Source organism: Myotis yumanensis, unplaced genomic scaffold (genome assembly GCF_028538775.1).
Source record: "Myotis yumanensis isolate MYYU_CA2020_CCGP unplaced genomic scaffold, mMyoYum1.0.hap1 SCAF_1, whole genome shotgun sequence".
NCBI lineage: Eukaryota > Metazoa > Chordata > Mammalia > Chiroptera > Vespertilionidae > Myotis > Myotis yumanensis.
In genome coordinates this window covers 64,513,847-64,527,292 of record NW_027223752.1, presented here as the reverse complement: position 1 = coordinate 64,527,292, position 13,446 = coordinate 64,513,847, and the positions used below count along the sequence as shown (strand labels likewise).

At 39.3% G+C, this 13,446-nt stretch overlaps 2 protein-coding genes across 7 annotated transcripts in view; one reads left to right on the top strand and one right to left on the bottom strand.

Moving 5' to 3' along the window:
• FGF7 (fibroblast growth factor 7) overlaps window positions 1–1,369 on the top strand; it is a 64,330-nt gene extending 62,961 nt beyond the window's left edge. Inside the window, exon 4 of the mRNA XM_070423285.1 lies at window positions 299–1,369. Within this exon, the coding sequence (XP_070279386.1) occupies window positions 299–493 (195 nt within the window). The 3' untranslated portion in view covers window positions 494–1,369. The remainder of the gene's footprint in view (window positions 1–298) is intronic.
• FAM227B (family with sequence similarity 227 member B) overlaps window positions 1–13,446 on the bottom strand; it is a 209,825-nt gene that overhangs the window by 126,292 nt on the left and 70,087 nt on the right. The window lies entirely within an intron of this gene.

Below are 13,446 nucleotides of genomic sequence, written 5' to 3'. Positions count from 1 at the left end.
GAGTGGCAGGCACAGTAAAATGAGAGCTGCTAATTAGGGGGAAATCACTCCCATTATTAAAGAACAGAAGCAACTGACTGCCCAAAGCTACATGTTTGAAACCATGTAGCATAACTAAATGTGAATCATTTTATTTTTAAATTTAAGATCTTATTTTTTTGCAAATGTGTAAACTGCAATTATGCCCACTAAAAAAAGTCATATATGCTTTAATTCTACCAAATATTATTGCTTACTCTTTGTTTAATTGAGCCGCTCTAAAAATCATTTGGCTAATGTTTGTTTGTTGTTTTAACAGAAAGAGTGCAATGAAGATTGCAACTTCAAAGAATTAATCCTGGAAAACCATTATAACACATATGCATCAGCTAAATGGACACATGGTGGAGGAGAAATGTTTGTTGCCTTAAGTCAAAAGGGGTTGCCTGTAAGAGGAAAAAAAACGAAGAAAGAACAAAAAACAGCTCACTTTCTTCCTATGGCAATAACCTAATCATATATGCTATATAAGAAACCAGTTCCAGCAGGGAGATTTCTTTAAGTGGACTGTTTTCTTTTCTTTTCTTTTCTCTTCTCTAAGTAACCAAGAAAGGCTGGAAAACTACTGAAAAACTGATCAAGCTGGACTTGCGCATTATGTTTATTTTAAGAGACTGCATTAAAAAGGTTTGAAAAATAAACACAAAAATCAGATTTAGTAACTAAAAGTTGTAAAAAATTGTAAAACTGGTTGTACAATCATGATGTTAGTAATAGTAATTTTTTTCTTAAATTAATTTACCCTTAAGAGTATGTTAGATTTGATTATCTGATAATGATTATTTAAATATTCTTTTCTGCTTATTAAATGGCTGCTATAATAATAATAATGCAGATGATGTTATATAAGATATGTCAGACCTAAAGGCTGCTGGAATGATTTGTCAGATAATCAAGCCAATGCTAACTATGAAAGATGAGCAGTAGCTGAAATGCTTTCTAGTGAAAAATTATAATTCACTTAAACTCTAATCAGAAAAGAAGAAATATTCTCAAAAATTCTATTATGGAATTGAATAGTTATACAAAGTATATGATTAGAACATTTTTGTGCCTACTAACAGGAACAAAATTCCTAATGCTGCTCAAATTGAAAGGGTATTGCTACAAGGATGTTTTCAAAAATTTTGTATATAAAATAGCAATAATGGTAATAATACTGTACTTCATCTCACTTGCCACAAAAAAACATTTTATAATCCCTAAAAGTTAAAATTCAAGTAATATAATCTATCTTTTGTATAATTCATATTCAGGAATATGGCTTATAATAATGTTTTCCCCACAAATAATCATGCTTTTTCTTTTTGGTGGTTACAGCATTAAACTCTATTTTAAGTTGTATATGAACTTTATTGTTTTGTTATTTAAGTTTATGTTATTTATAAAAAACAACCTTAATAAGCTGTATCTGTTTCATATGCTTTTAATTGTAAAGCAATAACAAAACCGGCTGGCTCACCGCAAGTTCCCTCCCCCTTGTGACCAACACCAAGTCCAGTACACAACACTTGGGCCAGCAAATCCTGGATGACAGACAAAAATGACAGCCTGCAGCAATCTCACAATAGATGTCTCACAGGGAACAATCCAAAAATGTGAAATATGTTTTGCCACATACTCTTGTCAATTAAATTGAATCGTATAAGTTAAAAGAACTCACAGAATTTTAAAGTTAGACTATATTTGAGTTTATCAGTAGAAAATACCATATTTTAAAAACATGCATATTTAAAGTTAGTAATTTTTCTAATCTCTAGAAATCTGGACATTTGGATGGCAGCACTAAAAGTGGTTTCCCTGTTAGATGGCAAGAGTACAATGCCCAAAATAGGATATTGAGGCCCAGAATATCATAAAGGTCTGAAATCAGGCTACAGATAATGGATTTATCAGAAAACAAATCTCCACTCATAACTCTTCCATTGGCACCTGATATATTCATTAATAGGAGGTCAAAAGTTATCTAAATTATACTATTGACATGCTCACCATGGTGGTTTTAATTTCAAAATATTTTTCATTTAAGTTCCTTTGCTTTATATAAATGTTACTAGAAGCCCAGTGCACAAATTCATGCATGGGTGGAGTCAGGCTGACCGGATTCAATAAGGGCACATTGGGGCCGGGCCTGTTGGGAGGAGGAAGACAGCGGGAAGTTGGCCAGCCAGCCTGCCCTGATCCAGGGGAGGGGTGTGGGCAATTGGCCCATGGGCTCCACCCCTGATTGGAGTGGGGGTGCCGATTGGGGGTGGGGATGGCCTGGAGAGGGGCTGTGAGTGGTGAGCTGGCTGGCCCCACCACCGATTGGTGTGTGGGGAGCCAATTGGGGGCTGAGTTGGCTGGGGGGAGGGGCCACAGGCCAATCAGGTGGTGGGGGCCCATTGGAGGTGGGGCTGGCCAGGGAGAGGGGCTGCAGGTGGTTGGCCAGCTGGCTTACCCTCGATCGGGGTGGGAGAGGGTGATCAGGGATAGGGTCAGCTTGGGGAAGGGGTTTTGGGAGGTGATTGGTTGGCCCCACTCCCCGATCGGGCTGGTTCACTGTGTGCAGTGGGCATCATAGTGACCGGTCATTCTGGTCATTACGGTGTTCTGATTGCTGGCTTTTTATATATATAGATATGGTAATACATTTATAGGTGAGAGTTACATGAAACAGATAAATAAACAGAAACAACAAATTCAATTGGTTTTCTTGTGGCTCACCTGTCTAACGAGGCTGCAGGAAGCTAAAAAGCTACCCTTTCCAAGATCTACTCTGGGGAGATGCCAAGAATGATTTTTTCTTAAAAAAATTTTTTTTATTGATTTCAGAGAGGAAGAGAGGAGAAACAGAAACATTAATGATGGCAGAGAATCATCGATTGGCTGCCTTCTGCACGCCCCTTGCATGTGCCCTGACCGGGAATTGAACAGTGACCTGGTCCATCGGTCGACGCTCAACTACTGAGCCACTGTGGCCAGACCAAGAATGATATTTTTAACTGCTATCAGACTCAAGGGCCTTACTAGTCTAGGTTCCTAGATCAGCTTCTGGAGTCTTGTGAACATGTGAGGGCAGAAGAGGAACTATGTTTTTCAGATTTATTTTCTTAGGACCTAGCAGAATATCTGTCCATACTCAAATTTCATATGAATCGATTCAATGTTTGAATATCAAAAAAATTCATAATAAGACTAATTTTATTTCATTTGTAAAAGTTAGGGTGAAACATGATTATATGGAAATGTAAGCAGAAATATATGTGTATGTGTGTGTATATATATATCTACACTAATAAAAGAGAAACATGGTAATTAGCGTACGACCGCTACCCTTCCCATTGGCTAATCAGCATATCCTTATGCAAATTAACTGTCAGCCAAGATGGCGGCCAGCAGCCAGGCACTGAAGCGAGCAGGGAGGCTTGCTTGCTCCAGTGACGGTGGACTCCAACGTTCCCCGCCTGCCGCTGCCGGCCTCTCAGCTGCAACTCTAAGCAACTATGTACTATGTTGCAAATATAGACACTAAACAAAACAGAAACCGGCTTTCATTCAGCCAGGCTTCAGCCAGCCGGACCGCAACATTGTATCGATGTTTTCAGCAGCGAGGCCTCAGAGCTAAAGCTGGCCCAGAAAAAAAGAAAAAGAAAAGAAAAAAAGGAGCAGTTGGGAGCTTCAGTCACCCACCAGCCTGAAAACGGCCCTCAGCCCCTCACCCAGACTGGCCAGGCACCCCAGGCGGGACCCCCACCCTGATCCAGGACACCCTTCAGGGCAAACCAGCTGGCCCCCACCCGTGCACCAGGCCTCTATTCTATATAGCAAAAGGGTAATATGCCTCCCGACACCGGGATCAGCGGAGCAGCGAGACTCCCAGCACCGGGATCAGTGTGACAGGGGGCAGCGCCCAAACCCCCTGATCGCCCTGCAGCTCTGTGTGTGACAGGGGGCGGGGCCACAACCTCCCTATCCACCCTGCTCTGTGCGTGACAGGGGAAGGCGCCCCAACCCCCTGATCAGCCCTGCTCTGTGCCTGATAGGGGGGAGCTCCCCAATCCCCTGATCACCCTGCGGCTCTGTGTGTGACAGGGGGGAGCTCCCCAACCCCCTGATCGCCCTGTGGCTGTGTGTGTGACAGGGGGCAGGGCCACAACCTCCCTATCCGCCCTGCTCTGTTCGTGACAGGGGAAGGCGCCCCAACCCCCTGATCAGCCCTGCTCTGTGCCTGATAGGGGGGAGCCCCCCAATCCCCTGATCGCCCTGCGGCTCTGTGTTTGACCGGGTGCGGCGCACCAACCCCCTGATCGGCCCTGCTCTGTGTGTGACAGGGGGCGGTGCCCCAACTCCCCTATTGGCCCTACTCTGTGAGTGCCAGGGGGGAGCTCCTCAACCCCCTGAACGGCCCTGCTCTGTGCATGACAGAGGGGAGCTCCTCAACCCCCTGATGGGCCCTGCTCTGTGCCTGACAGGGGGGAGCTCCCCAATCCCCTGATCGACCCTGCTCTGTGTGTGACAGGGTATGGAGCCCCAACACCCCTGATGGGCCCTGCTCTGTGAGTGACAGGGGGCAGCGCCCCAATCTCCTGATCGGCCTTCTCTGTGAGTGACAGGGGGCAGTGCCCCAACCCCCTGCTTGGCCCTGCTCTGTGCGTGACAGGGGGTGGCGCCTCAACCTCCCCATCGACCCTGACTTGAGTGTGACAGGGGGCGGTGCCCCAACCCCCCAATCAGCCCTACCCTGAGCGTGACTGAGGGTGGCATCGCAACCTCCCTATCCGCCCTGCTCTGTGCATGACAGGGGGCGGCGCCCCAACTCCCCAATCGGCCCTGCTCTGAGCCTGATCAGGGGCTGCACCTAGGGATTGGGCATTCCCTCTGCCACCCGGGAGCAGGCCTAAGCCAGCAGGTCGTTATCTCCCGAGGGGTCCCAGACTGCGAGAGGGCACAGGCCGGGCTGGGGGGCCACCCTCCCCCACCCCGAGTGCACAAATTTTTGTGCACTGGGCCTCTAGTCTCTTATAAGGCTGCATCAAGGTGTTGGCCAGGCTTGCAGTCATCTATTATCTCTATGCTCAACCTAGAGAGGGATCCAACATTAGATTCTCACTGGGTGTTGGCTCATAACACCACTTCCCCATGATGGGCCTCCCCATAGCACGACTGTTTCCCACAGAGCAAGGAATCAGAAAGAATGAGAAAGTACTAGTAAATTCCTTAAAATAGCATCCAAAGCTGTCATACAGTTGGCTCTTACCTTACCTGTCCAATCTTCTCACTGCTCAACAACAAACCTTAAAGTTTCCTTAGTCCATTGTGTTTATCTCATCACCAGGCCATAAGTTTTACAAGGAAAGGACCTTACATGTTTTGTTCACTTACATATCCCAATGCATCTTTAGCAGTCTCTGGCACATAGTAAGTAAGCCCTTAGTAAATATTCAGTGAACAAATGGATAAATGAATTCCAGTTCAGGAACAAAATAATGAGCATACATAACTACAAAGCATTACGTCAATATTGAAACAAATGTAGATGTTTTGTTCAAACTAGTGATTCTCTCAGAAGTATTTCCATGTCACTCAATAGATGATATTAAATCATTTTATAATACAATGAAAAACCATTGCTTTTTCATACCATCCAGCACCTCTGACCACTGCTACCAATTAATGACCAACATATCTGGGGCAGGGATTTGCAGGTCACCCTATGGCAGACCATGGGAAATTATCTTAAAAGCTAAATGAGTAATTAGAAAGTTGCTTGGTGAGCATGACATTAAAGCACAGAGAAATAAAATGGCTTAAAAAGACATATTAATCAAATTATTATGAAACCTAATTCACAATGATCAAATCTGGATAGTTCTGTAAAAACAATGCCAGGTCCTATTTCTTTGTGCTTCCTCTATCCTATGACACATGTTGTTTTCCCAACTTGTGTTCATACAATCTTTCTCCATATAATATAAAATACAACCAACAACAATACAATAATACAACTTATTAAATTAGTACCACATTGGGAGTTTATATCTCTGGCCATCTTATTAGTGTCTTGGGAGTTTCCTCACTCTTTACCATGCAAACTTCTTGGTTTTCTTTCAGTGATGTATAATGAAAAGCACAATGTCAAGCTTTTACTGGCTTAATTTTCAGAGAGCTACCTTATTTCCAAGTTTTAAGGGTTGTTTTTTAAATGTCTCTAAGCATTGGTGACAGTGAAGAGTGAAGAGTCTCTGAAAAATGACAGAGGTGCAAATTAAAGTTTAACTAGCTCATCCATCTGGCTAATAGTTTAAGTATTTTTGGAACACATCACTTGTTGAATAGCAACGTGTACTGCGAATGAGTAATTACTACCTTTCTTTTTTATTTTCATCTCCCCACAGTACCATGTGAAGTAATTTGCACATAAGGTACTTAAAAGCTACATGTTAACTGAGTGTAAAGATTTTTTAATTTGCTTGTAGTTTAAACTATAGTTCATTAAAAATCATAGAGTTAATGTTTTAACCTTAAAGTCTAGATAAAGAGGGAAAACTGGGTTCAAAAATTAGGGGACAGGTATAAAAACATTTTTTAAAATGATCCTCATCTTAGTTTAAAAGGTTATATGGTGTTGTACCATTATAAGAAGAATGAACATTAAAACTTTAGTCTTGTAAGTAATCTAACAATTCACTGGTTAAGGGGAGCTGGCTTGTAAATCCTGTGTCATTCCAGATACTGGATTCTATAACTGCTTACATCCCTCTCCTGAAAGTGGAGGTATACTTCTTTGTTTGGAAGGCAAATTTTAACTATCAGCTGTCTATTTACTTCATTGAAAACAAAAAAAGAAAATTCTCTTAGTTTAAAATTCTGTAGAAAAGTTAACCCACATGACAGTAAGCACCTCAGATGTCAAGAAGAAAAAACAATGTTTTAAATATGTTTTGGATTAGAAGCGGCAGTTCTGAGACATCGGGATACATGGAGCACAAGTGATTTTATTCCTTGAAAGCCATATTATGCACACATGCATGTAAATGCTTATGTTTTACCCTGTTTTGCTCTTGACCTGCCTTGGCATTCCTACAGCACACAGATTAAGGTATTGATACACACAAAGGCAGAGAAGGAGAAAACTATAGAGAGGTAAAAATGCTAAAATAATCAATGTAAGCCACTAGTTTCTATTACTAATTCCACTTCAATAGTCAACAATCACTTTGGAAGATTATCAGCACCTATGGATATAAGGTATAGAGCAGTGATGGCGAACCTTTTGAGCAAGGCGTGTCAGCATTTTGAAAAACCCTAACTTAACTCTGGTGCTGTGTCACGTATAGAAATTTTTTGACATTTGCAACCATAGTAAAACAAAGATGTATATTTTTGATATTTATTTTATATATTTAAATGCCATTTAACAAAGAAAAATCAACCAAAAAAATGAGTTCGCGTGTCACCTCTGACACGCGTGTCATAGGTTCGCCATCACTGGTATAGAGTAAAGAAAATGTTGGAAAAGGGAATATAGAAATAATTTATTCTAATCACCTTTTTATTTTCAGGTGGAAATATAAGGCTAAGAAGGGTTTTATGACACATTCAAGGACATTCAAGTCTTTTATGTGCAAGTTAAATACAGTGGGGCCTTGACTTACGAGTGTCCTGACTAACGAGCTTTTTGAGATACCAGCTGTCTCTCGGCCGATTTTTTTGCATTGAGTTGATAGAGTAATTTGAGTTAACCAGCTCCTTAACGAGCTCCTTAACGAACTCGGTCTCAGAACGAATTAAACTTGTAAGTCAAGGCCCCACTGTATATCAGACCCAAGGAAATATTAGAATCTATAGAAAAGTCTCCAAATCAAAATATATTTATATCCTGAGTAAACTTATCTGAGTCTTACATGTGGGGCATCCTCCACAATGATGACTGAGTCTAGTTTGGGGATAAGCCACAAAGAAACTGTAAAACTGTTAACCTGGATATGGGAGTGCTCAGATGCCAGGGGCCAAGCCCAGGCACAGCAATTTCCTATAGGGTAGTGGTCCCCAAACTTTTCAACCCCAAGGACTGAATAGTCTTAAGAACAGTTGAAGACACTAAAGAATGTTTGTTCATTTGGTTTTTGTATCTATTAGTATTCCTTAAGCATTTATTTATTAGTTCATTAAAAAGAACAGTAATAAATCCATTTCATGTTCACATAAATAGCATCTTTTTAAAAAAAGAACTACTTTCAAGAAGAAATTTTCAGAGGAATAACTTAGTTTCCCATTAAAAAAATTCTAACATCTGAGAGTAGAAACAGCCGCATTCCAATATCTACTGCTATTGTGATATGATTTTTAAAGTACTTTTATATTTTGAAATATATAACAAAAATCCAGTATAATACAGATAAACAGTTGGAAAAAGGAATATTTTAATAACTTTTTCATATAATTATGAATATTCTTGTTTAAAAATATGTTTTATTGATTTTTTACAGAGAGGAAGGGAGAGTGATAGAGAGTTAGAAACATCGATGAGAGAGAAACATCATCAATCAACTGCCTCTTGCACACTCCCTGCCAGGGATGTGCCTGCAACCCAGATACATGCCCTTGACCGGAAGCGAACCTGGGACCCTTCAGTGTGCAGGCTGATGCTCTATCCACCGGTTAGGGCAATTATGAATATTCTTTATGCTACCCAAGAACTTGAGAAGTTATAGTTTCTTAAAGGCGGGCAGCATTGTGGAATTTAAAACCACAATGGTGTGCTTTGTGTACTCTATTACATTAAAATTCATTGAGCTGTCACACTTTTTAAAATCTATGTATAATTATTTTTAATATAATGCATTGGTCATTTGGAAAATATTGGTCCAAGGAGTTATGCAGATCTAAATTTTGACACACTTTATACAATATCAAAAATTCATATTTGTTAATATCACCACTGACTTATCAGGGAAGTCTTTAAGTTTGAAAATCTGTCAAGGTCATAGTGGTGGACACAAATTCTCCAAAATTTCTGTTTGACAGCTCAGATGTTGTTACTGGCCATAGCAAAAGCACTTCATTCGTAAAGATCACTGCATTCTTCTTTAACTGAGTGTCTGCAGACACTCAGTCCTCCAAAATGTGTGCTCCCCCTCCCATGGTGTAGAGTTGTCACTATGTAGCAGCTTCAGAGCCACAGGTTTTATTTGCCAGCCCTCCTTACATCTAGGTATAGCTAAGGCTTAGTCTCACTAATGGTATGTGATTTTAAGAGATGTGGGTAACTTCTGAGCCAAGACTTTTAAGAGTATATACACCCATCCCTCTTTTATTCTACTGATGCAGATTGCTTTTAATAACTATGGGGTTCTGTAGGATGCTGACCCCTGAAGGGAATAGTCTGGATCTCTGAATCACTATGTGGAGGAGAGGCAATCACTGACTACTAATATAAAAGTCCGAAGGTAGCTTTAAGAGTAGACTAGGGCTCTAGAGTAACATAAGAGGCCCAAAGCTCAAATGAACACATAGGTTTGAATGAACTTCTACCTTAAACAGAGTTCCCAGTAGTCACAGATAATTTAAGCAGAAGTTTACAGCAAAAACCTCAGTAAGTAATCCTTGCCTTTTTGAAACAGTATAACTGCCCTTTCAGTTTCCCTACCAAAAAATATGGTGTGTAGCAGGCCTGTGCTTCCCCAATGAGGCTCAGTTTCTTTAAGAGGTTTAGAAATTCCAACCCTTTGCTGTCACTGTACCTCTGGACCACTTTAGACTCAGAGTGTAGGTTTTTTCAATTCTCTAAACATTGCTCACTAGAGTACTCCATATATAAAATTAGGAAACCAGTGAGTTCCCCCACCCTCCACCCCCAGTCTTCTCCCTTTTTGGCACTTCCACTAACATCCTTCTTCCTTCAGTCTCACCTATTAAAATTTGATCCCAGGAAAGGATCTGAAAACTCACATTAGTCATGAGTGAAGGACGGAGGCTATGGTAATCCTCATAAGTTGCAACTCATCCTATGTTGAAAAATTTAAGCCTTTATATACTTACAAACCTATAAAATTAAATGACTGAGAGGCAAGCAGCATGAGAAGTGGTTCAGAGTTCAGACTCTAAGGACAGAATTTGCTGGCTTTGAATTCATATCCAACACTTACCAGTTATGTGAACTTAGACAAGTTACTAAGTTATATTATGCTTCAGTTGTTTCGTTTTATAAATGACAACAAACTGACCTGCCACATAGGAATATTACTAATGAGGTTTTATTAAGTTAACACATTTTATCAAGAGCATGCTTTAAACTGAAGATGTCTCCAAGTTAAACCTAAATTATTAAAATTTAATTATGAGCAGCATATGAAAAGAAATACTCATTAAACCTCTAACCTGCCCTCCAGACTTAGGTGACCTCATCAAAAAAAAAAAAAAGAAAAGAAAAATCTAGTCATGTTTTTGAATCAAATAGAAAATATTTTTAAAATATTTGTGTAAATAAAATATGATACATTTTATAAAAATTTTCCATTAATATAAAAATCAAATGTATTAGAAGCAAATATAATTCCTATGTTTTTTCAAATAAAAATGATCTTTATAAGTACAGTATTAAATTTATTTCAAGCATATTAGTGCACCACCTAGAAAAATTCTTCATTTTAGATTACATATGATTATTTTCAATTATTGAATATTGATTATAGGTGAATATTAAAATGTAAAACAATTTCATATGTTATTTATGTAAAAATCTTAAAAACAGTATTACATGGTATAGAAAAAAAGAATGCCCACAAACTTCAATATAGTCATTACCTCTGGGAATGGGGAGACTAACTTAGGGATAGGACAAAAGAGCTGTAAATAAAAGGCATGACAAGGAAGTGTGGCAAAATGCAAATAGTTGTTACATGTGAGAAATATTCTCTATACCAGCGGTTTTCAACCTGTGGGTCACGACCCCTTTGGCGGTCGAACGACCCTTTCACAGGGGTCGCCTAAGACCATCCTGCATATCAGATATTTACATTACGATTCATAACAGTAGCAACATTACAGTTATGAAGTAGCAATGAAAATAATTTTATGGTTGGTCACAACATGAGGAACTGTATTGAAAGGGCCAGAAGGTTGAGAACCACTGCTCTATACTATCCTGCAGGTTTGAATAAAATATAACATAGTCAAATCTCAGTTCTCAATCTCTCATCTTGAACAATTTGGTTCTTGACCAAGTTGTTCACAGAAAAAAATATCTTGGTTGTTGAACAAGCTTTGGTTCTGGATTTGACAACCCTTTCATGCTGATCCATCAGCATGACAAAAAGTGTCTCTCTCAGGCCACAAACAAAGGAGAGAATGTCAATCAGTTTACTACTAACCCCTGAGTTGTTAACATCTCAGGAAATTATGCTGTGAATATTTTTGTGTTGTTTTTTTTTGCTGAGAAAATGGACAGTTAACACACTTTTAAACATAAAGAGGCCATCATGAGCGCTAATGCTGGTAAGGATGTGAAAGAAACAATGATCACAGGCAATTGAAGAGGTAGAGAAACTATTTTTGATTTGGATAAATGAAAAGCAGTTAGCATTTCTGAAGCAGTGATATGTGCAAAAGGGAAGGTGCTACATACTGACTTCCTAAAAGACACCCCTGGAACGTTGCTGAAAGTAATTTGTTTAAGGCTTATAGGCTGTGGTCCAATAAATTTAAGAAGTGTTTGTTTATAGATTAAACAGTACATTAGACATGCACTGTATATAAATAGAAAGGTTAAAACAGGAAATCATTGGGGTTTGGAATGCATTAATTCAATTTAAATTATTTCTAATAGGGAAAAATGACTTGGTTTTCAAACAAATCACTTCTTGAATAGTCTCCTGGAACAAATTAGGTCAAGAACCAATGTTCCACTGTAATAGAAACAAACCTAAAAGGAGACCCCTGTGTAAGGTAGCAAGATAAACATAGCCACTTTAATCTCCTAGCTCTGAGTTAAAAAACTGTAAAATATAAATAGAAAAATATGTATCAGCACCAGAAGATAAACATAAAAATTGATATATATCTGAAACCTATGAAATGGGACCAAATTCTCAAGGTTTTTAATAATAAATATACTTTACCATATGATGGGAAAGTACATAAGAGGAGGTCTTGAGAGATCTCCATCCCACTGGCAGAAACTTACTTGAAAAGCAAAAGCTGCATTGAAATGTTGGGAATCTAATGAGAATCCCTTCACTCATGGTCACTTTTGCCTCTAAAGTCCAGGAGCACCTGGTAGAATGGTAAGCCCCTGACAGGGCTAAAACGTGATGTAGAAAACTGTGGTCTTTCCTAGGGACTTGATGTTTTGCATCTAGCTATCTCAGTTTTCACTCCTTAATAGAAAACTATTCTTGGTTTATGTAACATTTAGTGAACGAACAGCTTGTAATGGCTTTTTATTTATTTATTTATTTAATTAATTTATAAATATATTCAGTTTTTATGCTGCAACAGAAGACATTTAGTCTATCATAGTATACCATGTGAAAACAGAATAAGAAGCCTTTTTCTAAAGATTTTTTTTCCTCAACATCTGAGATACCTTCCACTGGTAAAAAAAAAAAAAACTTGTTTCTTAAATATCTAAAACAGTGATACTTTTCTCTATCTTCAGTCTGTCTGGTCCATGTAAGTTTCTGTCTCACTTGAAATTTTTAGCTAAGACATTTACTAGGCCTGTGCTGATGAAGGGAAATCTACTAATGTAAGCTGCCTTACAGAACCTGTTTCCTGAACCCTCTCATTTTCCAGAGGCCATAAACCATGAACTATACACAACTCCCGGAGGGGTTGTCAGCGCTGGCGCCAGCCAGGCCAGACCTTTGGGTGTAATCTCACTTCCCCCATCCCAACCCACAGAGGGACCACAAAGCCCATGAAAAAGTCTAGAAGCCTGATATAAAAGGAAGGCTTCCTCCATACTCATCACTCAGGCTTTGGAAAACTGTCTCCCCTGAGTCACTGTACTAGTACATCTGCAAATAAAGGGTTTTTCCTGAATCTCTGAGTACTCGTGTATTTTCCAGTTGCCTGGTAAATTCTGCAACAATGAAGCTTAGGGATATCCAGGAATTCTAACAAAATTTTGTCACTGGCAAAAACTTAGAGAAATTGTTCTTAATATTGATATATATTTTGGTGACATTTTTCAATTTTAAAGTCTAATTAAAAATCCTAGATCCAGGCATCTTTTCTGGTCTTGGCTCCATTTGTATACCTGCTTTCCTATTACCCTAAATCATCATATATGGTGCCATGAATATAGCGCCTGCACTTAAAGACAGCCTAATGCTCTGAGGAAAGTTCCCTGGTTATCTTTCTGCTCTATCCATCCCAAAAACCAGAAAAGAACAAAATTAGTAATGTGTTAATTTTGCAATT